Here is a 26,713-nt window from a genome sequence, read left to right as displayed (position 1 = left end):
TTGGGCAACTCTAAGGCTGAGCTAGTACTAACTGTACTTTGGTGATTTTTAGATCCAGAGTGAGCTACTATGATCTTCTTTTCTACTTTGTGGCCTGGGTAAGCCTACTTGAACCATTAAGTGCTTGAGGATGAACTATTGTTAGAATCAGAGAACCAGGAATTGAGAGAGAGCTCACAGATCACTCCTGATGGGTGAGGAAAGTTGGGCCCACGAGTCTTAATGCTCATCCAACTTAGCAAAACAAAAACAAAATGACTCATAGTTGAACTAAGATCAGAACTGAAGTTTTTTGAATCCAAATCCCATATTATTTCCCAGAGTAAGAACTAGAATCTAGGTTTGTCCTCAGTAAACCAAGAAGGCACGGTCCTTGTCTCACTGAACAGAGAGGATTTCTAATAATAATCTGATGAGCTTACATTTGCTAAACACTAATATTCTATGTGATTTCCCTGTGATAGCTCATTTAATCATTACAACAATTCTATGATGTAGGTACTGTTATTATTCACAGATGAAGACTGAAGCAGAGTTGGTGTCATAAGGCCAAGTATATACAGTTAGTAAATAGGAGTCAGAACTAGTCAGGATTCAAATCCAGCCTGTCTGGCTTCAGAACCCAAGCTCTTAACCACTGACTATACCAATACATAACAAAGCACAAAGTGTCAACAAAGAACTATACAAGGCAGATCAACTGGGAAGCCTTCTGTAAGAATCGAAATTTAAGGTGAGTACAACCTTCAATATGACTTCATCCTAGCTATGAGCAGATGGGAAGCCCCTGGGGCTTATAAGCAGGAGAGTGAGATGATCAGATTGCGTTTTATAAAAAGGCCACTCTAGCTACAGTATATACATCAAAAACTGGAGAAACTCAGTGCCCCAAAGAAGGTGATTAAGTACGAGGCTCAGGCAGCAATGCAAGTAAGAGACAAGGAGACCTTGGGCTAAGAGAGGACAAGGGTCATTGCTGGATTTGAGAGCTTAATGACATTAGTAGCAGTAGGCAGCAGGGACTGGTTTTATGTGGAGGGAAGGGAGTTAAGGGAGAGGTGGAATGAAGAATGGCTCCTGTGTTTTTCATCTGGGCAGATGAATGGTAACGCTATGTACTGAAGTGGGGAGCAGTGTTAGAAGAAAAAGGTTTTGGAGAAGAGGAAGGTAACTTCTATTTCAGACCTAAGTTTTCAGTCCATATGAAGCATCCAAGTGAGGCAAACAGACTAAGTTATGTACACCAACAGGTATGGAGCTCAGAAGGAAGGTGTAGAATGGCTATATGTACACTGATACAGTAATGGCATTCATTCATTCATTCATTCATTTATTGAGAGAGAGAGAGAGAGAAAGCATAAGCAGAGGAGGGGGCAGAAAGAGAGGGAGACACAGAATCCAAAGCAGGCTCCACAGCTGGCAACACAGAGCTGGCAATCCAAAGCTGGCAACACAGAGCCCGACGTGGGGCTTGAACTTGTGAACCATGAGATCATGACCTGAGCCAAAGATGGACGCTCAACTGACTGAGCCATTCAAGTGCCCCCAGTAATGGCTTTTTTTGTAAGAGTGAAAAATCCTCTCTGGATTTCTTTCAGTTAGGGAGCACAGGCACTAATATAGGTCTTTTTTTTTTTTTTTTTTTTAATGTTTGTTTATTTTTGAGACAGACCGAGCACACAGAGAGCGAGAAAGACACAGACTCCGAAGCAGGCTCCAGGTTCTGAGCTGTCAGCACAGAGCCTGATGAGGGGATCAAACTGTGAGATCATGACCTGAGCCAAAGTTGGACTCTTAACCAACTGAGCCACCCAGGCACCCCCTCTAATATAGGTCTTTTGTAAAAAGTGAAGAAGCCTGACAAAACTTCAGAAAGCAGGAGATACGCTTCCCTTTACGCCACTTTTGGCTTATGAAAGGTTTCACAGTAATGCTCTATTTTAGATAGCTGGGGAAACCTGTATTTGAAAAGGAGTATACAGAATGATAAAAGACCTTAGGAACTACAGAATTTTAAAGGTTGGGCAGAAAGATACAATGTAAAGTGAAAAAAGGTTAAGATACAAAACACTAAACATGGTGACTAAACCTTTTTCTACATTTACAGAGATGCATTTAAGAAACACTGGCCTTAAAATAGGTAGAAATTTGGGTAAATTTAGGACATGTAATACTTGTGACACATGTTTAAAGGGTACAATCTTTCCATAAACGTACTATATTAGATGGCTACCTGCCACTCTTGATTCTAATGACTGTTATCAGATTGGCTACTGATAACTAGGTGTCAGATATTAGCATGACACAAGGATAGTGTCCAGATTCTTTTTTTTTTTTTTTTTTTTATTAAAATTTTTTTTTTTCAACGTTTATTTATTTTTGGGACAGAGAGAGACAGAGCATGAACGGGGGAGGGGCAGAGAGAGAGGGAGACACAGAATTGGAAACAGGCTCCAGGCTCTGAGCCATCAGCCCAGAGCCCGACGCGGGGCTCGAACTCACGGACCGCGAGATCGTGACCTGGCTGAAGTCGGACGCTCAACCGACTGCGCCACCCAGGCGCCCCGGATAGTGTCCAGATTCTTAAGACAACATAAGCCACCAGACTATTTTGTAATGAGAGCTGAAACATAAAAATCAATCAATAAAAGACAAGTACCTCTCTCTTTTTTTAAGTTTATTTATTTTGAGAGAGAGAGAGAGAACATGAGCAGGGGAGAGGCAGAGAGAGAGAGTGCAAGAGAATCCCACACATGCTCCATGCTACCAGCATGGAGCCTGACATGGGGCTTGAACTCACATATCATGAGATCATGACCTAGCCTAAATCAGGAGTTGGATGCTTAACCAACTGAGCCATGCAGGCACCCCAAGACAAATACCTCTTTAACCATGTACTCCTGTATCTTTGCTCTATTAGTGTGAAGAAAAGAAAAAAATTTACATTACCTTATACACTTCACTAAAGCCACCTCTACCAAGCAGATGAAGTAATAAATATCTTTCATTTAACGTTGGGTGATCTTTGAACCTTAAAGGTGGGAGAAAAAGACACTTAGGCATGCAAAAAACACACACAAAAAAGATTTCTTCCACAATAAAGTTCCACTCTCTCTTCTACTACTCTGAGTTATTGTTCTCAGTTACTCCACTACTAATTTCTAATTCCATTCTATACTGCTTTTCTTTCTCTACTTGCATGACTACTTTCCATCTTAACTCTTCGGTGTTCACTAAGCTGAACATTTACAGCTGAATATTCAACAACCAAAATTATAGCACTCTGATAAAGACTTCTCAACTATCTTATTTCCAAGATCTTTATGAAATCCTGTAACTACTCAGAAGAAATTATTTCCCTTGTAGAAATATACTTTTATATTGAGAGGATGGTTAATCCAGATTTTACAGTATTGACATATGATTAAAAATAATTGTATTTATAAGTTGACCTTCATACGTGATTAAATTTTACCCTTTGGACTTGTATAAATAAAATTTCAATTCCCAATTAAAAAAAGGAAGCTTTAAAACAAAACTTAAAAATCACTTACAGATAATACTACTCTTATTACTACTTAACACTTATTGCTTCTGCTATATATTAAGCATTCACATGTATTAACTCATTTATTTCTCAGCCAACCCTTCTAAAGCAGGACTTGCTACCATCTCTTATTTTACAGATGAGGACACCACCACACAGAAAGGTTAACTAACTTGCTCAGGTCAACCAACAGTTAATACGTGACTGCACTTAGCAGAAAAATGTGATTCCAAAATGTGTGCCCTTGACATCAAGAAAACAAAACAAAACAAAAACAAGAACAATGACAGCTCTATTTTTTTAATTTAAATTTTTTAATTTAATTTTTTATTTTTTTAAATTTACATCCAAATTAGTTAGCATATATAGTGCAACGATTTCAGGAGAAGATTCCTTAATGCCCCTTACCCAGTTAGTCCATCCCCCCTCCCACAATCCCTCCAGTAACCCTCAGTTTGTTCTCCATATTTATGAGTCTCTTCTGTTTTGTCCCTCTCCCTGTTTTTATATTATTTTTGTTTCCCTTCCCTTATGTTCATCTGTTTTGAACAATGATAGCTTTATTAACTCCAGGTGCAAATACATTATATTTTGTTCAAAATCAACTGAATATAACTTTGACAATTTTTTTTTTCTTGAAGAACTTGTTAATAAAAGAGATTTTGCTTGGTTTTTTTTTTTTTTTTTTCTGTTTAAGTAAACTCTACCCCCAGTGTGGGCTCAAACTCACGACCCGAGATTGAGAGTCACACACTCTACCCACCAAGCCAGCCAGGCACCCCTCTGCTTGGTAAAGCTGTAACAATTCACTTGATTTTCATCAAGTGGACTAAGTCATATCCATAGATAAGTTTGAACATAATTTTCAGAACAACCAACTGTAAATTAGTTTTGTCCTACCTGCTTTATTAGAATTTTCATCTGGTACATTTTAGGTTATTCCATAACTATATCATTTCGTTCACCTTATACAGAAGAATGATCTGTGTATTTATGAATTATACAAATACAATGATGATGGATAGGCCTTCTTTTAAGCAAGATTATTTATAGTTCACAAGAGAAATTGGCCATTTCCAATTCTGAGATTCAAATTAAGTCATGAAGCTTTAAATGACATGACAAATCTCACAGATAAAGGATAAAAAGACCACCCTTCCTTTCCTGTACATCAATTAAATCCAAGTAGTGCCTTGCTTAATTTCTATCTTCTTCATAAAGTTCCCACCAGTCATCTCCTCTTCTTTTGAATTTCTTCAGCATTTAGTATCTATGGCACTCATTCTGATAAGCAGGGATTAAGGACAGAGGCTATACCTTGAAACTTCTTTTCTGTTTCTTCTACAGTTTTTGCATAATGATGAAAACACGGCTTACTGAAGTCCCGTTGGTTGAAATAATTTCTCCTTCACTACTGTAATACTAACTTTGGTATTCAGTCAACAAACATTTATTTTGTGCCTATCATGTGCCAGGCACTGGTCTAGGCTCTGGGGATACAGCAAGAACAAAACTAAGCCTCGGCTCTCATGTAACTTATGTTCTAATTGGAGGAGATAGACAAGAACTGAAAAATAAATCTGTAATTCCAGGTAGTGATAGATGCTATGAAAAAATAAAGCAAGGTAATGATACTCAGAGAGGGAATGGAGTGAGTCAAAGACTGCTATTTTAGAGGGTGGCCCAGGGACAGCCTCTCTAATGGTCATTTGGAGTGCAATAAGGAGTAAGCCACTTAGATATTCAGAAGAACAACATTTCAGGCAGAGAAAATGGTAAGCATAAAAGCCTTGAGGTGGGAATGTGCTAGACATGTTTGAGGGGGCCAGCTTATCTACAACATATAAATAAGGGGAGGATGAGAGAGATGGGAGTGGTGAGGTGGCCAGAGAAAAGATCATACAAGGCCTTCTGAGCCATGGGAAGGACTCTGGATCGTTTTCTAAGTGTGATGAGAAGCTACCCAATAAGGAAATATTGTGTTTATGCTCTTCACAGGGAAGGAAAAAACTTTTATCATGTAAAACTGTAAAATATGAATAATGACTTACTGTGAATTATCTTCATTATTTATTCTTTTGAGCTCTCGAATGTGAAGATTTCTGACTCTTTCCAAACGTTCAAGTTCTGCCTGGATTTCTGCCTCTTCCTGAAAATGAAGAGAGGGGACTATAACAAGCTCAATTTATTTGCAATATAAAAAAGATATTTTTACCCATGCATCAATTTTTTACAATGACGGGAAGAATAGTATATTATAAAGTACCACTGAGTTAAAAGACCAAAGTGCACTTTCAATGCCTGAAAGATGGAAAGAGATAAGGCAAAAGCCTATTTCAAGAAACCATCCTCCACATAAAAATCTATACCTAATGAGATGCTGAGTTTTATTCTGTACTACAAGAAATCTATTTTTATAACATCTAAACTGAAAATGACTGCAAGGTAGTCTGAAACTGACTTATAACACAAAATGAGAGCTTTATTTCTGATACATCCTGATTTTAATTTAAGAGGGAATAATTTAGCAATACAAAACAAATGAAATGAAGGTATTTTACAATAGTTAAAAAAAGGAAGAAGACAGAACCACTGATTATTTCTAGGCCTTATAGTGTTTGATATACACAAACATGCACACACATACAATCTGACCACTCAAGTAAATCTCTCTGTAATCGTAAAGAGACTTTAAAATAAAAACTACACGGATAGCTGTGGCAGATCCTCAGTTATTAGAGCATATGGAGGCAAATCCTAATGAAATTTTCTTTCACATTTGATATAAAATTTTTGAAAATATTTTTCATGTCTCAAAATATACAATTTTGAGAACATTAAAAAAAAATAAGATCCCAAATAATCAATCACCCATCTTACATATCTCTTTGTCAATATAAATTTGAATACTACATAAGGGACAGATAAGAATATATCAAATTTCGGTGGAAAATTCTAGAAATGCCCAATTTTATAGTATTTTTGAATTAGTGTTTGTTGAGGAAATAAACAAATACAAATTGCTTTGGCCTAAATGTGTATCCGCTATCATTATAAATCTATACCACATGGAATAGAGGTTGTTTTTTAGTATTACACTTAAATATTTCTGTATTAGCTCATTTTCTTTTAATGATTTATCTTCTGATTTTAAAAATCCTTTATCTAAAAAGCAATTTTCAAGTTTACTATGAAAATATAAGTATCATTTCATTCCAAAGCAAATAATAGAGATATAAAGTCTATAACACCTTTATCTAAGGCTTAAACTGAAAAGAAGATTCTAATTAAGATAAAGAAAAACAAATGTTCACAGATTAAAAAAACTAAATCTAAGTATGTTGTTTGTATTCCACTTGACCCTTGAGGTTATTTTTTTATTGTTTTAAAATAAAACTCAACCACTACTTGTTACACAGATATTTAATATAAGGTAAAAATTAGATGACAAATAGAACATTTAAAAATAAATTCAAATGAAGATCAGCCTTCCTGGAATTTTGGAGATCTTTAGAAAATAGGACACACTAAACAGACTGTCTTAATTTAACTGAAACTAATGCACTTAATACAGCTTCAGTCACAAATATTCCTTATTTCAATGAAAAAAAGAAAGGTAATAGTCTAGGGAATTAAATAATTGAAGACTCATTATAAGGACATGAAATAGATGAAAAACTTCTGGAACGATACTCAAATCACAGTTGTCTTAATTTAGTCATATGAAGTACAGTAAGGAACTGGCTGTAGAAAATGTTTGGGAGTATGAAAAAATTCAAATTCATTTCTAGCACAGAACATAGAAAGTGGCAACCTTTTCCTTTCATATTACTAACATTTGCTGTCTTAAAACTTGCCATTAATTTGATTCTTACACATACAGGAAACTACTAAACACTTGGTAGGCTGGTGGATTTTTTAAATATCTGATAAAACCATGAAATGCCTATTAGGATACCAGCTGAAAAATTGTTTTAACTTTTATTTGAAATTGTGGTAAGGGGATACTATTTCAAAAGTGAATTTACAGAAACTAAATCCTACTGAATCAATAAATATACAATTATGAGATCCAACTAGATTGTTGACACATAGTTACATGTGCTTAATATTTTTTGTTAATCTTCAGAGGTTTATCCAATGGCAGTAACCAAGATCACAGAATACTTATTAAAGAAGGTAAAATGTCTATGCGTGTCAGTTAAGTAAACTTTTTTATCCTCTATAAAACAAGACAAATATGTCCCATAAAATCTTACAATACAAAAAGCACAGGCAAGCTGCATTTGGTTTGAATTATAAAGTTTACAGGAAAAAATAAAATGATGCCAGAAGCACTAAAAAATAAAAAAAAAAAAAAAAAAAAAAAAAGCTAGATCCTATGTATTTAAGAGGAAATGTCAAGGGAAGGAATTATAACCAAGTCTTACATACAGATAAATATAAATCCTCTATAGTCAGTGAAATATATTTACAGCTCCCATATTCTAATTTACTATTTATTCCACAGTATCTTGGACCTTAAGCCAAAGTGACATACTTCTGGGGGGGAAGATAATTCTGCAACTCTTATAAATAATTTCTCTTAAACCCCACTGAACAAAGGATATAAACTGTTATGGACTAAAGGTTTGTGTCCCCCCCCCCCAAAATTCCTATGTTTAAGCCCTAAACCCCAATGTGATGGTATCTGGAGATGGAGGCTTTGGGAAGTAATTAGAATTAGATTAGGTCATGAAGGTGGGTCCCACATGATGGGATTAGTGGCTTTATAAGGAGGAAGGGAGAGACATCTATCCTCCCCATCCTGTCCCCTCTTTGTGAGAGCAGAGAATAAGACAGGTGAGGACTTGAGGAGACAGCCATCTAAAACCAGGAAGAGATAGATCCTCACAAGAAACTGAACCTGCTGGACCCTAATCTTGGATTTCCAGCTTCTAGAACTGTGAGAAAAATTTTAAGACACCCAGTCTATGGTATTTCGTCATTACAGCCCAAGCAGATTAATACACATACTTTTGGGCAAATGTTAGGGCAATACTACCTAGTACCCTTTCCTTATATAAAGAGGCAAGACCCAATTTTGGTATGGCCCCAGGGTACAACAGTCTAGAATACAGTAGTCTCATCAACTAACTTCTATTTAATGCAGATCATTTCCAAATATAAATAATTTATATTTAGTGCAGATCTATCCTACAGACTACACTCTCCTTGCTTGAGATCAACATTAATCTCTGGGCCATCCTCAGAACTAATCATTTTCAGAGGGTTCAGGAGAAGCAAGTATGACCCAGGCTCACAACTAACCTGAGTTCATTACAGAACAGAATCCTCAAACCATGGCAAAACTAGGCAAGCTTACTAAAATATAAGAGAGATAATCCAACCAGATAGCTCATGCTTAATAAGAATACCAAGTAAAAATTCCGGAGTCATCTACTAGCTGAGCAGTTATCTAGAAGATACAAAGAAATAGCATCTCTGGAAAGGAACTGGTCTCTGTAGGCAATTATGGTATAGAAGGGACATGGGTAAGAAGAGACTGTTTTAGAGAGAGAGGTAGATTTGGTGATCACATACAGTTTTAAAAGGACATGGCTCTTTTCTGTTGAAACAGAAAGCTGTAGCAATGGACAATTTAACAGTATTTCTACAGCTATTTTAACAGTATCTTAAAATAAGCTCTTAATATTCTGAATTAAAAACCAAGTCACACAAGTATACAACAACAGATCTCAATATTGCCTTACTGTTTAAGTAACCTGTGAAACACACCTTCCAAAATTTATAGCTTTTAAATTTTTACGTGGAAGGTAAATTTCACAGCAACTCAACCAAAAACGTTTGTCTCTCAGCAGAAGTTTGACACAGAAATGCTTTCTATTTGTAATCAAAGTCTTTTCTTGCAACTTAATGTCCTCTTGGCTCAACACTCTAAGCCAAAAGTCAGTCACGGTACTAGACAATCTCTGCAAAATGCCAGGTGAAAACTGCTAGGTGAAATTCTGAGCATTTCCCATAATGGCAATTTTTAAAAGAGCAATTACTGAAAGGTGGGGTATGTAGGCATTAAAGCTATAAAGCTTTAAGAGTTATAAAATGCATTATCACAGGTAAAACTGATACATTTCCTGAAAAAATTAAACACCTGAGTTTATATTTCTTTAACAAATCTTGAACATGTTACATGTTATACACACAAAAAACCTCTTTTCGAAGTGCTGCTTTTCTATAAAGGAAGATAAGATAGAAAGGATTTTAATGTATCATTCTCAACTTGCCTATATTCCAAGAGGGTTGGTAAAAAAGAAATTCTGCATAGTGTATTATGAAGATTGTAGGAGAGAAAAAAGCATATCACTTCCAACAGTCTATTCAACAGCACTATAAACGTTGCTTGGTCTAGGAAAACAAGTTCAGAATGAGGTTTCAAAAAGTTTAACTCCAAATTCATTTCAGTAATATGAACAAATATTAATCCCTCAAAAGTTAGTATCTGCAGGTCCTCAAATTTTTAATGTCATAAACTATGTCATTCTAAAAGTTTATCACCAAGAAAGGGAAAGGAGAAATTAACAAAAGGCACTATTAAAAGCTAATGGAAAGAAAGGGCAGTGCAGAAAAAAGAATTAAGAAGAAAATCATTACCAGTTTACTTCAACTTTATCCCTATTGTGTGTTCCCAGATTACGTCTATTACATGCTTTCAAATATCCTACCTAAGGATGTGAGAGATAAGAACCATTGGAAATATGAACCAACCAACAAACCAAAAAACCATGCAGATAAAGCAAATCTGAATTTATAGAGATTGGTTTTGAAACTATTGCCCATAATCCTATTTTTGCTTGAGTATATTGTATAGATGGAGGACTGGGGTAGGAGGAGAAGGGACAAAAATTACGAAATTCCTTGGGGAGTGGAATGTTTCTTTCCTAACTACATAAATCCCTTCACTCCTATTCCCAATCACGGAGCTGGCTATTACTGATGGGAGAATACTCTATCTCCCTCAGGTGTATTTCACTGCCTTACATAATTATTTTAGAACCTTAATGTTTTCCTTTCTCTGCACTTCATTTCCTTCTTTTTTTAGGGGGACGGTGTGGGGTATGGCGATTGGGGTGGTTTTTTTATTCTCTCTTCAAATGCATAAATACATACATTAAAACCCCTGAGAATAACTGTTGAAACAGGCAGGGTTTGATTCCATTAGTTCCTCCATTCTATTTAAACAAAACAAAATAAAACCCTTCCCAGAAGCAAATAAATATAACAATTCAACTGATCGGCAAAATTTAAATATTTAGTACATTTCTTAAGAAAGCAATTACAGCTGCTGTATTAGGCTAGGAGTGAAATTCCTTGATGTTCAACACAAACCAAAGTGCTGACAGCATGCCACAGCATGTACAGGCACCATGCCCTACTACAACACATCGCAGCCCTTCTCCCCACTGCAGGCTTCCTTTTAACCTTTTTCAGGATATGGGTGGATTCATACCTCTAGCTCATTTTATTGTAAGAATACAGTATTATATATAACAGAAAATTTGTGTTAGTTGACTGCTTATGTTATTGGTAAAGCTTCTGGTTAACAGTAGGCTATTAGTATAGTAGGTTTTGGGGAAGCAAAAGTTATATGCAGATTTTTGTGCACATGGGGGTAAAGGGGGATCGGTGCCCATAACCCCTGCATTGTTCTAGGGTCTATTGTAAATGGCATGGAGCTATAGTTCTCATTGGGAAGGGCCAGTGGTCAAGCAATTGTTTTTCTTTTTTTGTGAAACAGTGATCTTTAGACTGAATTTACAAATCTGAATTAAACTCTGCTCTGACCAATTGCTAACATGACTTCTAAAATTCTTTCCAAAATTAAAAAGATTCCACTGCTTATAAAACAACTGGATTAATATTAAACATTACAGAAGCAAAACACATTTCACCTCTAAAGTTTCATTTTGGTAACTGAACATCTACTACCAAGTTAAGATAAATGACTGCAAATGTGGAAACACAGGGCAAGGAATGTTTATGGTTTCATAGTAAGCGCAAGAGATAAAATACGAACACTGGGAGTTCTCCTATTGACAGCCAGTTCCATGATCTCTCGGCACGGTCACAGTCATCTGTTATAGACTACCACTTGTTCTTAAAAGGGAAGCAGTAGTAAGGACAAAATGTCAAGTTTAGAAATCTAACACTCCTCTTGGCACTTTTCTTGCCCACACATGCCAAGAAGTCAAGAACCTCATGACATTCTTCATGGGCTTAATCATGACTTTTTCTACTATAGTGCATTTTCATCAGACTTCCACTTAAAACTACTGCCTGTATATACAAGTAGCCTCTTATGTTCTAGAGAAATATAATGTACAATGTGGTTGGCTTTAATTGAGAGAAGAATTCCCAAGAGATTTCTTCTAGTCATGGCCATGAATATAAAGGGGAACACACGGATTTAGAAATTAAGTCCTCTAGAATTATACAGTTTTTTTCATATTTTTATTCAAACCTAAAGTGACAAGAAATGTCACGTATGCAAATTTATTCTTTGTGGTTATACTAAGGATTTGATAAATCAGATGACAATGGTATTCTAGAAAGACCAAAGGAGATATCAAACTTCAAGAATATTTGGGGGTCAATTCACCTAAAACCAATGCCCTGTATTCTCCACTGTTCAAAAGGCTTGTAGACAATCCATTGTCTTCCATTTCAACTAGATGCATGGTCCACTGTGAAGGAGTGAGAAAAGAGCTGTGTGCTTGTTCTTGACCTGTAAAGATTTCATCATGGAAGATTAATACTGATGCTGCTGCTGCCTGTTACTGGTTGTTTCTCTTTGCAGGTGCCAATATCGGTCAGAGAACAGGATTTCAATGGCAGAGTTGTTGCTATACTGTTATCTCTTCAGAACGGAGGCACAAGGAGAGATGAATGCCACATCGCAAGGAGCAAAAGAGAGAGAGAGAAAGAAATGGTGTCAGGTGGCATGTTGGATGTGATTTTTGTTTTAGTAGAGATTGAGATGACTGCAAATTGTTTAGCTGATTCCTTCGGTCTGCAAAGATACATTTGTGTTGGTGCTGAGGATTCTTGACTAAGCCTGTTTCAAATTACAAATTGGTTATATTTTTCAAAATAAACTTCCAGCACTTATATTCAGGGCTTATAAATCTCTCTCTCTCTCTCTCTCTCTCTCTCTCTCTCTCACTCTCACTCTTACTCTCCCTCTCACACACACAACCCAAAACACATACATTAAGGCCAATCCCTACTAACATTATTTAATATTCCATACTGAGATGTCAAATTTCCTATATGTATTATTTTCTTTAGTTAATCAAGTATTTTAAATATAGAAGAGGACAAAACTTAAAGACTAAAAAATAAAGAGCAACATATGCATGCTGTTCACATCACAAACTTAAGTAACAGCAGGGGCAAGACATAGTTATTAGTTCTAATAACCTTCAAAATTCTTATTTCCTCATCATTTTGGGATGCCATGATGGGTAACTAGGATCATTTAAATAACAGTATGACTACAGAGAGAATCTATTACAAGGATGATGGTTTTTCAGGGATTTTTAAAAAATATATTTGTGTTAGGGGCACCTGGGTGGCTCAGTCGATTAAGCATCTGGTTCTTGATTTTCGCTCAGGTCATGATTTTACAGTTCGTGAGTTCGAGCCCTGCATTGGGCTCTGTGCTGACAGGGCAGAGCCTGCTTAGGGTTCTCTCTCCCTCCCTCTCCACCCTTCCCCTACTCACTTTCTCTCTAAAAAAATAAACTAAAAAAAATTAAAAAAATATATATATTTGTGTTAATTTAGTAACAATCCTAGAAAAGCATATCCATGTAGTTTTCTTCAATTCCAGAATTATCTGAATACAAACAACAATCTTGCAGAACTCCTCAAATCAAAAAGATAAACTGCTTTCCCATAACTAGGATTTATCAAAGACTGGTATCAAAACAGGATTAACCATAAAAGCTAACTGACATACAGTCTGTTTCCTTAAATCCATATTCCACATGTGGTACAGGTACATAAAATGGGATAGTTAGTAGTCTTGCTTCAAAGAACCAACTTCTTAAAGATAGTAAATTATTCCTATTGCAACTACTAGCTTTAGTAAGTGATAACTGGGTAAATTTGCACATAATTACTACCAGTGAAAGGTCATTTTTTAAAAACTGTTTTGGGTATAATTTGCATAGTCTCCATGTATTTTATTATATAGTTCTTTTCTGTTAAATCCTTAAGCTACATAAAAGGTAAGATTATGTTAGAGTATTTATACTTTTTATTAAAAATGTGCTTTTCAGTTGACCTTTAAAAATAAATTTAGAGTGAAAAGCAAATGTATCAGCTAATAAGAAATACTGTAGCTGATATAATCATCACTAACATTACCCAAGGAAAGTAATACGTGAGGGAAAGAGTATCTGTGGGTGAAAAACTATACTGCTCTCCTTTATCTGCAATGAAAATGAAGCATGTATCTGAAAAAACAAAAAGCCAACATCAGCACTATTCTAAGACAGATGCAAAGAGAGCTACAAGTGAATTAATTCTTCTGAATACAAAGAAACAACTTGCTATCCTAACTGCAACAAAAAAATTGTAGGAATAAGTGTATAGGTATTGCCATTGAAATGGGAGTGGAAAAAGGTTCATGTTTGGCTTTGCCAGTTACTAGCTTTTATTAATTTCTACAAAACATAGAAGATCCTGGCATTCAAAAAGTTAACATTAATATTCACTCTAGAATGGTTAAAACTTCAAAATCCATCAAGTGTAGTTATCATGTAGTTCTTCTGAAATGGGGATACGAATCATGCCTGTATCAGGCAGAGTGTGGAAATAAGTCAGTGAATGAGTGAGCAATGATTTCATAAAGTGAGAAAAACTGAAAATATTGAAGAATTCTTGATATATATTTAAAAAAGGGTGCTGCACAGCAATTTTCCTAATCTCAGAAGAAAAAACTAATAAGCCCCTAAGCCCCAGAAATATCTATTTGTTAGCCATGGACTTACTTTTGGAGACTTCTGCTTACCTTTCATTCCTTACTCTATCACTTTCACAGCTTTGGATTTATTATATTTCTAACCCCGCAGAACAGCACAGAATGTGAACTGAACTTTATGATTTATTCAATGGTAAATATACTTTTTCATATTTCAGTTTACCTATTCAATTATTATGATGATCTTTACAAAATACAATGCACATCATAAATTATTCATTTCAAAAAAAAGTAAGTAGGTCTTCTAGTCCCGTATGTCCAAATAACATGGGCCTCCTCAATAAAATAAGTTTCTCTTTTGGTGCCCACAAATTTAATCTAGTAATTTAACTGAACTTTAAGAGCCTGCTTCGGCTTAAAGACAGAATGAAAGCAAGAGTATGTTGGGCTCTAAATCTAAACCGTAAGCTGGCATACTACAGGTTAATTCCTGTGCAGGTTACAAGGATCTCAAATATACACAGATCAGATCCAGCCTATGGTAGAAACCATATGGTAGTTACAACTTGGGTACAGTTCATGTCAGCTTAATAAACCCAGGAGCGAAGGGAACTGCTAAAACAGAGGTCATAACATCTTTTCTCTTAACTGAAGCTTGTTCTCTGTGTATTAAAAGTGTCCAATCTACTTTTTCAGAAAACAGAATGACCCGTTTTAATGGCCTATTTTCCAGTTGTGCTTTGGAATGCCAAATAACTTATTTTTAAAACATGTGACTTAATGCTTATTATTTAATTGTGCAACTCAAAATTTATATCCAAGTGGTAAGCAGGCAACTCTTGTTGACTTGTGCTCTAAGATGATACTTACTCAATTCTGTTCTCTGTATGTACTACCAACAACTTTCTTTATAAATGCATTCATACATTCTTCTCACCCAAAATAGCCTCTTAGAAGAAAATGCGAGAATTCAAGACATGAAAGCATATATCCACTCTCCCAAAATATTCCATGATGTTGGTCAAAGAAAAGTACTGTTGTAAAATGGCTAAGAAGATAAAGTTAGAAATCTAGAGCTGCTCAGTAAATATGATAAAAGCTGAAAAAATAAAGCAGGAAAATGATTACGGAGGGGACAGTTATTAGAAAGAATGAGTAATACAAAACATGGAGAAGTCAAACACAGGGAAAGAGGCTAATATGGAGGTTAGAAGAGAAAGGGTAGTATTTTACAACAGTTTGCAACTATTTAGATAGTGTCTAGATGTGTAAGTATACCTCCCTTAAGAATACTTACAGAAGTGTTTCAGAGAAACCAAATATTTTCAAAGTACCAGGAAAGCTTTAAAGTCAACCAAACACAACCAACCAAGACCAAAACCAACCCTTCTCTGAAGCTTTTCAAAAAGCAAAGTATTTTTTGTAATACAAATAGCCGATTCCTAATATAACTGCTTTGTAATTTCAGATTTTATGTAACAGGTTTTCATAAAATAAGATACACATGTACAATCTCATTATTAGAAAGAGTAATTTAAAATGAACTATTTTACTATATGTAAAAATAATAACCCTCCAGTTAAAGTGTTCCATTATCATGAAAGGCTGGTTTGAAAATAATTGATAAATCTTTATAGGGGACATCAAGCATAGGTCTCTATGAATTCATTATGACAACTGCTTAGGTGGGCACACAATACTTATACTAATTCTGTATTACAAAATCCCCCAACAGTCTCATTACAACTCCATCTGTTACAGAGAATAGACTGAAGTTGTCTACTGTAACCCAAAGAGCAGGAAAAATAGTCAATAATTACAACAGAAGAAAATACACTTTAAGAAGGAAAAAAAAAAAGACCAGAATAAATCATTTCACAATTTACTGTTAAAGTATTTGGGGTTGAAACTTTTCTGAGTAGGGGCATAGACAGATACAGCATAGTTAAAAATGCTAATGCAAATTACACATATATGTGGACACATTTATGTATCTTTTTCTATTCTCTGTAATTAAATGGCAGGGGTCTGAAAGCAGGTTGATGGCATTCCAAAAACAAAACAGTACATAGTATGATGGCAGCTGCTACCAGAACGGGTTTCTCTGTCCTACCTCACAGGAAGACAACTTCACAGAAGCTATCTTCGATTAGTTCACTAACTCACTTTTAGCAATTATTCAGCCTATTAAAAAAAATATGTAAATGATGTGACAAGCAAAAAGCAGAATTAAAAAATTTGGTCAAAGAAAAAGAATTTTACATCTGTCATTAAGTTCATTTTGAGTGGGAAAATCTATTATTTATTTGAAATAGTTTGAACTAAAAAACTGTAAAAACAATGAACTGATTACAATTTCGTAGTTTACAAATCAGTACAAAGCTATACATTTAAAAAATTTTACTATAATAACACGTAGCAACATTTTAATAAATTATATCACTTTATACTATTATTAATGATTAAGGCTCTTCTAAATTTGCCAATGTACATATTTTAGTTGAAACATTTACTCAAGCATTTGATAGCTTAAAAGTTAAGCCAAAGAACCAAGTTTGTTATTAATTTATAATTATTTCAGTTTATTATAAATGGACACAAACAATATGGAAATTTACATTTCATCTTAAAAATGAAGCATTTTTACAAAAATAGTACTTAAACACAGTAATCTTAAGACCCTGAAAGTCTGGCCAGGAGTCACTTCTCCACTACAGGGACATGGTATTATCAGCATCTCAATGTTTGTAAGCTGCCACAAGGTAAAAGGCATGTTATTTTTAACATATTCAACTTAAAAGGACAACTTTAATGCCCCTCTTTTTTTTGTCTGAGCTTTGGGTATTTTCTCTCTAAGCTGACTTCTCCAACGAGAGACTTACAGTAACAACTCTCCATGACCTCTGGTAACAAACTAAAATTCCAGCATATGCTTCACATACCTTTTTGAGATGTCCTAGTCTAAGTTTGAAAATTTCTTCCTGTTCATGATATTCTGCCAAAGTCAACCTGTCAAAAATGAAATTGTAATTCTAGATATTAAGATGAATACTTATTACTTCTTATTAATAACCAGCAAAAGAAGATTAATGTTTCTCAAAATGCTAAAATGTTGACAACTTTCAGTCCAGAATATAAGCCAGAAGTCCTTTAAAATATTCTTCAGAATATTTCTAACACTTATAGATGGAACACCTAATTGATAAATTCTGCAACTATTTAATGAGTGCTATGTATCAGGTGATGTTCTAGAATTTCAATCCTAAGGATACAATGGAAAAGACATTTTCTCCTTTCATTTTAGTTTGAACTTACACTCTATAGTGGGGATAAGGAGGCAGAAAACAACTTAAAAAAGAAATAAAATAATCCCAAATAGCAGTAAATACTATGAAGAAAACAAAAAGGGTGGTTGATAATGACTGACTATATTACACTATTTGCAGTTGAGTATTAGGGAGGCGGTCTTGACCTAAAAGTCAAAAAGAAAACTACAAGAGAACCTGGGGGAATATGTCCTAGATATAGGACAAGTGCAAGTGCAAGGATGCTAACATGGACACAGGGTGGCATACTGTAAGAAGAGAAAAAAAAAAAAAAAGTAAGCATCAAAACAGTCAAAGAGGCTGTGAGAAGTAGGAGAGGTAAGCAGGGGCCAGCTTACAATGGACTTCCAGACCAAGGAATGAATTTCATTTTATTCTAAGAGCATTAGAAAATTACTGCACAGTCCATCCAGTTGAGTACTGGTTTAAAAAAAAAAAAAGAAAAAACTAAGACATTTTTCTACTTTCTGCTTCCATGTGTTAGTGAGAAAAAAGAATGCTAAAACTATAGCCAAAGCATCAAATTCTTAATAAAATATAAAGAGACATAAGAATTTAAATCCTGAAAAGTACTTTATGGTTATTTTATTGTTAATTTCAAACATTCCTATAGAACACTGAAAAATAACTAGCTTATTATGTAGGTCTATAGTAAGACATACATATTATAACATTTCCTAAGGAAAAATGATTGTTTTCTGATAAAGTAAAAGAAGAAAAACCACTCTACAATAAAACAACTTCCATTTCATACCCCAAAACTGAAAGAATTGCTTTTATCCATCATACTCAGGGCCCGTTCGTTTACTTATGTGTTCTGGGGGTACTTGGTGAAGCTCCTAACCTAGGTATGATTTATTTATGTTTTTCATTCAGGCCCCTCAGCAACATTTAATATAAATGCTACTCTCCTTTAGCTAGATGTTAGTTAAATTTACTAATTCTAAAGAAAGGGCATTCAAAGGAAACAAACAAAACCCTCCAAGAAATTCAGTTAGTATTCCACTAGAAATATCTTAAGAGTGAAAAAATAAACATTTAAAATTAAATCAGTCCTAGGTTAACACAACTGCTGGATTTTGTTATACCAAATATAACAACAGTGGATAGTTGCAGCAGATGCTTAAAGCAGATTTAGAGAAATAAGTGTTGCAGTGTGAATACAGATGGATTGAAAGAGGGAGAAGAGGGAAAGGTGATGTTAAAGGAAAAGGATTTGGAAACATTGATAAAAATCTCTACTAATCCAATAAAGAAAAGCTGTAAGAATTTTTGGTGAATGGTTTTTGGATAGGCATATATACCACCAGTGAAAATTTGGTACAATTTGAATTTCCCATAATTTTTGAAACTGTTTTCTACTAAGAAGTTTGGCTCTTATGCAAACTTGCAAAGCCTTTACATGTACAAATGGCTGAGAATTTCTGTAATTTGGAGGTAAGGATATTTTGTTGTCTTTAGTTGGTGTAGTTTTCAATAGCTACTATTCTTGTGAGTCAATAATGAATATCAATTAGCTCCACGATGATTTAGTTTGTTGAATACTGTCTGGTTAATCTTATAGCATAATGTAATGCATACTTGCTTTTAAAAGCACTCAGTTCCAGTTGTTAGTATGTTTTGTGTTGTGGTTCAAATCATCCACATCCCCATAGCTAAAGCAAATGCATACAAATACTCCCTCCCCACATTTACTTAGTAATAATTCTTCACTGATTTAAAAACTTGGACCTTAGAGCATTATTTCATAGGTCTCACATTTCATAGGTCTTTATTGTATGTGTTAAACACATACAATTCTCACTAAAGCTTAATGGTAACTTTCATCAGCAGGAGAATTTAGCTATTTACTTCCTGCATTTTAATGACTACTACTATAACTACTAACTAAGCTTCAAATAAACAGCAAAATACATAAATTTACCAATTTTTCTCTGCTTGGTTTTGATACATTAATAAGCAAATTCTATAGAAAGCACTAAATACTAGGCTACTGACTTTCTAGACAGTGATTCTTACCACTTTATGATCGTGGATATCTAAAAATAATCTAAGGAAGTTCATAAACACTCTCTCCAGAAAATATCACATATACATAAATCGGGGGGTTCACAGATCTCCATTTGATAATTCCTATTCCAGGGTCTTGTCTCACTAAATAAAATGCAAAAGAGACATTTCTTACATTTCTCTGCATTTCTCTATCAGGAGGTACTTGACGTATTAGAACTTTTTAGAGATCTCTGTTGTCTACTTCCAGTAAGGAAAAATGTTTTTAGATAAAATGTGATTTTAATACATAGAATGAGAAGAGGTAAGCTAGGATAATGTTAATTTTAATGGCTACATAATTATTTTTATGATGTGTTTTTAAAGATCCTAAAAAAATTCACACTCTTAAGCAAGTCTGTTGGTTAGGTTATTTAGCAAATCTTTTATTCACAGATAATGAGAAGATAAAGTCCAACTCCTCCCTGTATGAGTCATACCTCATATTATTGCCTGAATGATTAATATTTTATTATGTTCAAATATACGTATATGTGTTTATTTAGGGGCATGCTAAAAGCTCCTAGAGTAGGTTTATATAAAACTTTATTTTAAAAGCCAAGAAATTTAAAATAAGACTTAACTCTTGATAATCTTTCATAATGAGTCTAAATGGATGAGCATTTTCTTAATGTTTTTTTAATTTTTATTTTTGTGACAGCATGAGTGGGGGAGGGGCAGAGAGGCAGGGGACAGAGGATCCGAAGTGGGCTCTGTGACGAAAGCAGCAAGCTCGACACAGGGCTTGAACTCATGAACCAGGAGACCATGACCTGAGCGGAAGTCGGATGCTCAACTGACTGAGCCACCCAGGTGCCCCTAAATTGATGAGAATTTTATTTCTAATTCAAAGAGCTGTTTTACAATAGTTTGATAGAAATGCGAGATGACTATAATAGAACTAGAACAAATAACAGGAAAAAAGGGAATACTTGATAATCAATTCTTCAAAGACATCCTGTTTAAGAAGGAAATTAACCTTAAGTCTCAAAGTTAAAGAATGCAAGCTATGGTAAAGAAGACTGTTACAGGCATTGAAAAAAAAAAAAGGCAAGCCCATTTATTTGCATAATTTAGTAACAGGCTATGAGCCCTGCATTGAGGATTAGATTTTTTTAATTTTTTTTTAACGTTTATTTATTTTTGAGACAGAGAGAGACAGAGCATGAATGGGGGAGGGTCAGAGAGAGAGGGAGACACAGAATCTGAAACAGGCGCCAGGCTCTGAGCCATCAGCACAGAGCCCGACGTGGGGCTGGAACTCATGGACCATGAGATCATGACCTGAGCCGAAGTCGGACTGAGCCACCCAGGCGCCCCGAGGATTAGATTTTTTAAATGGAGGAAGGTGAGACATGAGACTAGTTTGTCTTTTTTTTTTTTTTAAGTTTATTTATGAGAGGGAGACAGAGAGAACGTGTGCACACATGTGAGCACGGAGGAAGAGCAGAGAGAGAGGGAGACACAGAATCCCAAGCAGGATCAGTGCCCATGCGAGGCTCGATCCCATGAACCATGAGATCATGACCTGAACCAAATCAAGAGTTGGACACTTAACCAACTGAGCCACCCAGGAACCCCAAGACTAGTGTGCCTTTGAAAAGCCCCCCAAAAAACTAGGAACAGAAGTTCCTCAACATGATACAGGGAATTTATTAAAAACCCACAACTAACATCATACTCAGTGGTGAAAGACTGAAAGCTTCCCCCTTAAGGTGAGGAAGAAGACAATGATGCTTTCACCATTGCTATTCAATATTGTACTAGAAAGTTCTACCAGAGGAGTTAAGGAAAAAAAACAAAAATGTAACATAATGCATGAGAATTAGAAAAGAAGTAAAACTATCTTTATTTGCAGATGACATAACTCTAGATGTAGAAAATCTTGAAGAACGAACAAGAAAAAACCACGAGAGCTAATAAATTCAGCAAAGTTGCACGATACAAGATCAACCCACAAAAATAAGTTGTGTTTCTACACATCAGCAACAAACAATCTAAAAAGGATATTAAGAATACATTTCCATTTATAACAGAATCCAAAATAATAAAATACCTAAAAACAAATTTAACCCAGGAAGTGACTTGTACACTAAAAACTAGTAAACAGTGCTAAGGAAATTAATGAAAACGAATTAAATGAAATGACTTCTATGTTCATGGATTAGCAGACTTAACATTGTTAAGAGACAATCCTCTCCAAAGTGATCCATATATTCAGTATAATCCTGATCAAAATACAAATGGCTCATTTTGCTGAAATAGAAAAGCTAATTCTGAAATTCATACAAAATTGCAAAGGAGGCTCAAATAGAAAAAACAATATTGAAAAAGAACCAAGTTATAGGACTCCCACTACCTATTTCAAAACTTTCTACTACTAAGTTATGGTCATTAAAATAGTGTGGTGCTACCATAAAGACAGACATTGACCAAAGGAATAGAACGGAGTGCAGAAATAAACCCAAATATCCATCGCCAGTTGATTTCTGACAAGGGTACCGAGACCTTTCAATGGGGGAAAGAATGGTGTCTTCAACAAATGGTGCTGGGACAACTAGATAACCACATGCAAAAGAATGAAGTTGGACTCCTGCCTCACTCTATATAAAAAATTAACCAAAAAGGAATCCATAATTTACATATAAGGACTATTAGAAAACTATCAGAAGACAGCACAGGGGTAAATCTTTATGACCATGGATTTGATACCAAAAGCATGAGCAAAAAACAAAACAATAAACTTAAGCCATAAAAATTAAAATAAAATAAAAGGACATTATCAAGAAAGCAACACAACTTACAGAATGGGAGAAGATATCTACATGTCATATATCTGATAAGAGTGTTGTATTCAGAATATATAAAGAACTCTTATAACTCAACAACAAGAAGACAAACAGCTTGATTAAAAACTGAGCAAAAGACCTAGATATCTATATAAAGACCAGCAAGCCCATTAAAAGACATTGAACATAATTAGCCACTCAGGAATATAAATCGAAACCACAATAAGATGACCTTTTATGGACACTAGGATGACTGTAATTTAAAAATGGAAAATAGGGGCACCTGGGTGACTCAGTTGGATAAGCCTCTGATTCTTGATTTAGGCTCAGGTCATGATCTTGGTTTGTGGGCTCGAGCCCTGCATCAGTCTCCTCAATGACAGCATGGAGCCTGTTTGGGATTTTCTCTCTCCCTCTCTCTCTGCTCCTCCCTTGCTCTCTCTCTCCAAAAGAGGGGGAAAAAAAAAAAAGGAAAATAAAAAGTGTTGCCAAAGACGCAAAGAAATAGGAACTCTTGTTTATTGCTGGTGGCAATGTAAAATATTGCAGATGTGAAAAAGTTTAGCAATTCTTCAAGAATTTAAACATAGAATTACCATATAATGCTGCAATTCCACTCCTAGGTATATACTCAAAAGAAATGAAAACATATGTCTACACAGACACTTGTACATAAATGTTTATGTCAACATTACTCATAAATAGCCAAAAGGCGGAAACAATCTAAATGTTCATAATAGATGAATGGATAAACAAAGTGCACATGTACATGCATATACATACAATGGGATACAGTCAGACATAAAAAAGAATGAAGTACTGATACATGCTACAACATGGACACACCCTGAATATATTATGCTAAGTGAAAGCCAGTGAACTCTCCAGAAAAGGCAAACACATAGAGAAAACTGTTACCAGAAAATGAGGGGAGGAACAAAGAGGAATTAATGGGAATTAATGATTATTTAATGGGTATGAGGTGTTCCAAGTTAATAAAGTTTTGAAACTAAAAGGGTTGCATACACTGTAAACGCACTTAATGCCACTGAACTGTACACTAAATGGTTAACTGTTATGTGAATTTCACCACAATATTTTTAAAAAAGCATCATTTTGAAAAAGAATGGAGGTGTGTGGGAAGGATGAAACTAGTCTGCCTCTGAAGAGCCCAAATGTTCTCAATGCAATTAACAGTTGAATTGAGAATAACTTATACCAAGTGCTAATGTGTTATGCAGAATAATGGCCCTCCAACGATGTCTATGTTCTAATCCCTGGGACATGTGAATATGTTAAATTATACAGCAAAGGAGAATTAAGATAGTGAATGAGTTGACCTTAAAATAGGGAGTTGAGAAGCGATGACCGCTTCTTGAGGTTCACAGATTAAGAGGAATTGTGTTTTGGAGTGGATTATACAGATTCTCACCCATACCTGATTTCGATAATGAGATTCAGAACATTTGAGATGATGAAATTTAGATGAGATTTTTGAATGCTGAGTTGATGCTGTAGTGGGGTTGATTCTTTTGGGGATGTTGGAATAGGATGAATATATTTTACATGTAAGATACGAATCTTGGGTCAGAGTAAAGACTGATAGGCAGAATAACTGCTTCCAAAGTTAATACATCCTAATCTTTGGAAGTTGTGGACATGTTACCTAACAGGGCAAAAGATTAAATGGGATAAGGTTGCTAATTAGCTGACCTTAACATAAAGTGATTATCCTGGATAATACAGCTATGAGTACACAGAACAAAGACAAAAATTTTTTATCTAAAGGAAACTAGGAAAAGACACAGAAGAGGTAACATCTGGGCTTGATTAAAGAGGAGGAGCAGAAGGAAGCCAGGAAAAAGAAACGGTATATAAAGCCATTGTAGCTCAAGAGCACAGCATGTAGATATGCATGCCAAAAAAAAAAAAAAAAAAATGAATGTATAGTGTATGTAGATTAAGGAAGTTTTTCTACTGATTCCTAAGAGTTTTAATCAAAGATTAATGCTGAATTCTGTCTGATGTTTTTTGTTTTGGCATCTGTTAAGACTATCATATGATCTTTCCCCTTATATGGAAAATTACACTGATTTTTTTTTTTTTAATGTTAAACCAACCTTACATACCTAAAATAAATCCAACTTGGTCTTGAATTAATACATGGAAAAATCACACTGATTCTTTTTTTAATGTTAAACCAACCTTGTATACCTAAAATAAACCAACCTTGGTGAAGATAAATTATCATTTTTACATTATTATATGTTGGGTTGCTAATATTTTATTTAAGATTTTTACATTTGGCTTTATAAATGAGATTAGGCTATAACTTTCCTTGTTTGTGTCATCCTTATTAAATTTTGACATCTAGATTATGCTGGTCTCATAAAATAATCTGGAAGTATTTCTGACTTAACTATTCTTTAAAAAAAGTTTTAAAAAGAGTGGCACTATTTCTTCCTTAAATGGATGTTACAATTCATAAATGAAGTCATCTGTACCTGGAGTTTACAATTCATAAATGAAGTCATCTGTACCTTTTAAATTACAGATTCAATTTCTTTAATAGTTATAGAACTATTTAGACTTTTGTTTCTTCCAATGTCAACTTTGTTAAGTTAGATTTTTCTAGAAATTAACCCATTTCACAAAAAATTTCAAATTTAAGCCATTTATTTATTTTTTTAATGTTTATTTATTTACTTTGAGAGAGAGCAAGCATGACTGAGGAAGGAGCAGAGAAAGAGGGAGAGAGAGAATCCCAAGCAGGCTCTGCACTGTCAGGGCAGAGCCAGAGTCTCCATCTCAGGAACCATGAGATCATGACCTGAGCTGAAATCAAGGGTCAGATGTTTAACCAACTGAGCCATGCAGGGACCCCTTAAGCCATTTATAATATGTATTTTGTTTTCCTTTAAATATCTGTAGACTCCGTAGTAATATTCCTTTTTTCATTCCTGATAATTGTTGTCTTCTCTCTTTCTCAATTTTATTAGTTTAGCTTTTAGGGGGAAAAAACACATTTTTTTTGGATTGGTTGATTCTCTGTATTGTATATATTTTCTGTATTGTTAATTTCTGCTCTTATCTTTTCCCCTTTTCTTTGGTTAAGTCTATTGCTCATCTTCTAACTTACTGAAATGGATGCTTAATTTATAAAGTTTGAGTTTTTCTGCTTTTCATATATATGTACATGAAGCTATTAATGTCCCCCAGATACGGTGTCAGATTTATCTCACAAATTTGGCCACACAGCACTTTCACTATCACTCATCCAAAAATATTTTTCTCATTTCCATTGAAAATTTTTTCAATACCTTTTTTGTTACTGATTTCTAGTTTCATTCCACTGTGATCAGAGGTCATATTCTATGATTCTAATCCTTTAAGTTTCACCCAGGAGTTCTACCAAACATTTAAGGAAGAAACAATGCCCAGTCTTATACAAACTTTTTCAATCTTTTGAAGTTTGTTGAAACTTAACTTTATGACCTAACATGGTAAATTCCTATAAAAGTCCGTGCTTAAAAAAGAAGACGACATATTCTGCAGATGTTAGGAGATATTCTGCAAGTGTCAAATTTGTCAATCTCACTGAAAATTTCTATACCTACACTGTTTTTTGTTTTTTTAATTTTATCTATATGTTCGGGGCACCTGGGTGGCTTAGTCGGTTAAGCATCCAACTTCAGCTCAGGTCATGATCTCACGGTTTGGGAGTTCGAGCCCTACGTAGGGCTCTGTGCTGACAGCTCAGAGCTTGCAGCCTGCTTCAGATTTTGTGTCCCCTTCTCTCTCTGCCCCTCCCCAACTTGCATTCTGTCTCTCTCTCAAAAATAAATAAACATTAAAATTTTATCTGTATGTTCAATTACTATGAAATGTTGTATGCTGAAATCTATTATGATTTGTGGATCTGTTTATATCTCCTGAAAGTACAATTTTTTATTTATCTTGAGGTCATATTATTACATGCATGCAAATTTAGAATTACTGTATGTTCCTGGTGATTTGA

At 34.7% G+C, this 26,713-nt stretch overlaps 1 protein-coding gene across 1 annotated transcript in view; it reads right to left on the bottom strand.

The window, feature by feature from the left end:
* TLK1 (tousled like kinase 1) overlaps window positions 1-26,713 on the bottom strand; it is a 146,539-nt gene that overhangs the window by 15,358 nt on the left and 104,468 nt on the right. The window contains exons 12-14 of the mRNA XM_047082586.1: window positions 17,474-17,540; window positions 5,599-5,696; window positions 2,950-3,031 (exon numbers count right to left, since the gene is read on the bottom strand). Coding sequence (XP_046938542.1) covers window positions 2,950-3,031; window positions 5,599-5,696; window positions 17,474-17,540 — 247 coding nt within the window. The remainder of the gene's footprint in view (window positions 1-2,949; window positions 3,032-5,598; window positions 5,697-17,473; window positions 17,541-26,713) is intronic.

This window comes from Lynx rufus, unplaced genomic scaffold (assembly GCF_022079265.1).
Source record: "Lynx rufus isolate CCGP_SWC_20201006 ecotype Redwood Valley unplaced genomic scaffold, mLynRuf1.p SCAF_2, whole genome shotgun sequence".
In the NCBI taxonomy this organism is placed as follows: domain Eukaryota; kingdom Metazoa; phylum Chordata; class Mammalia; order Carnivora; family Felidae; genus Lynx; species Lynx rufus.
This window is presented reverse-complemented; position numbering and strand designations above follow the sequence as displayed.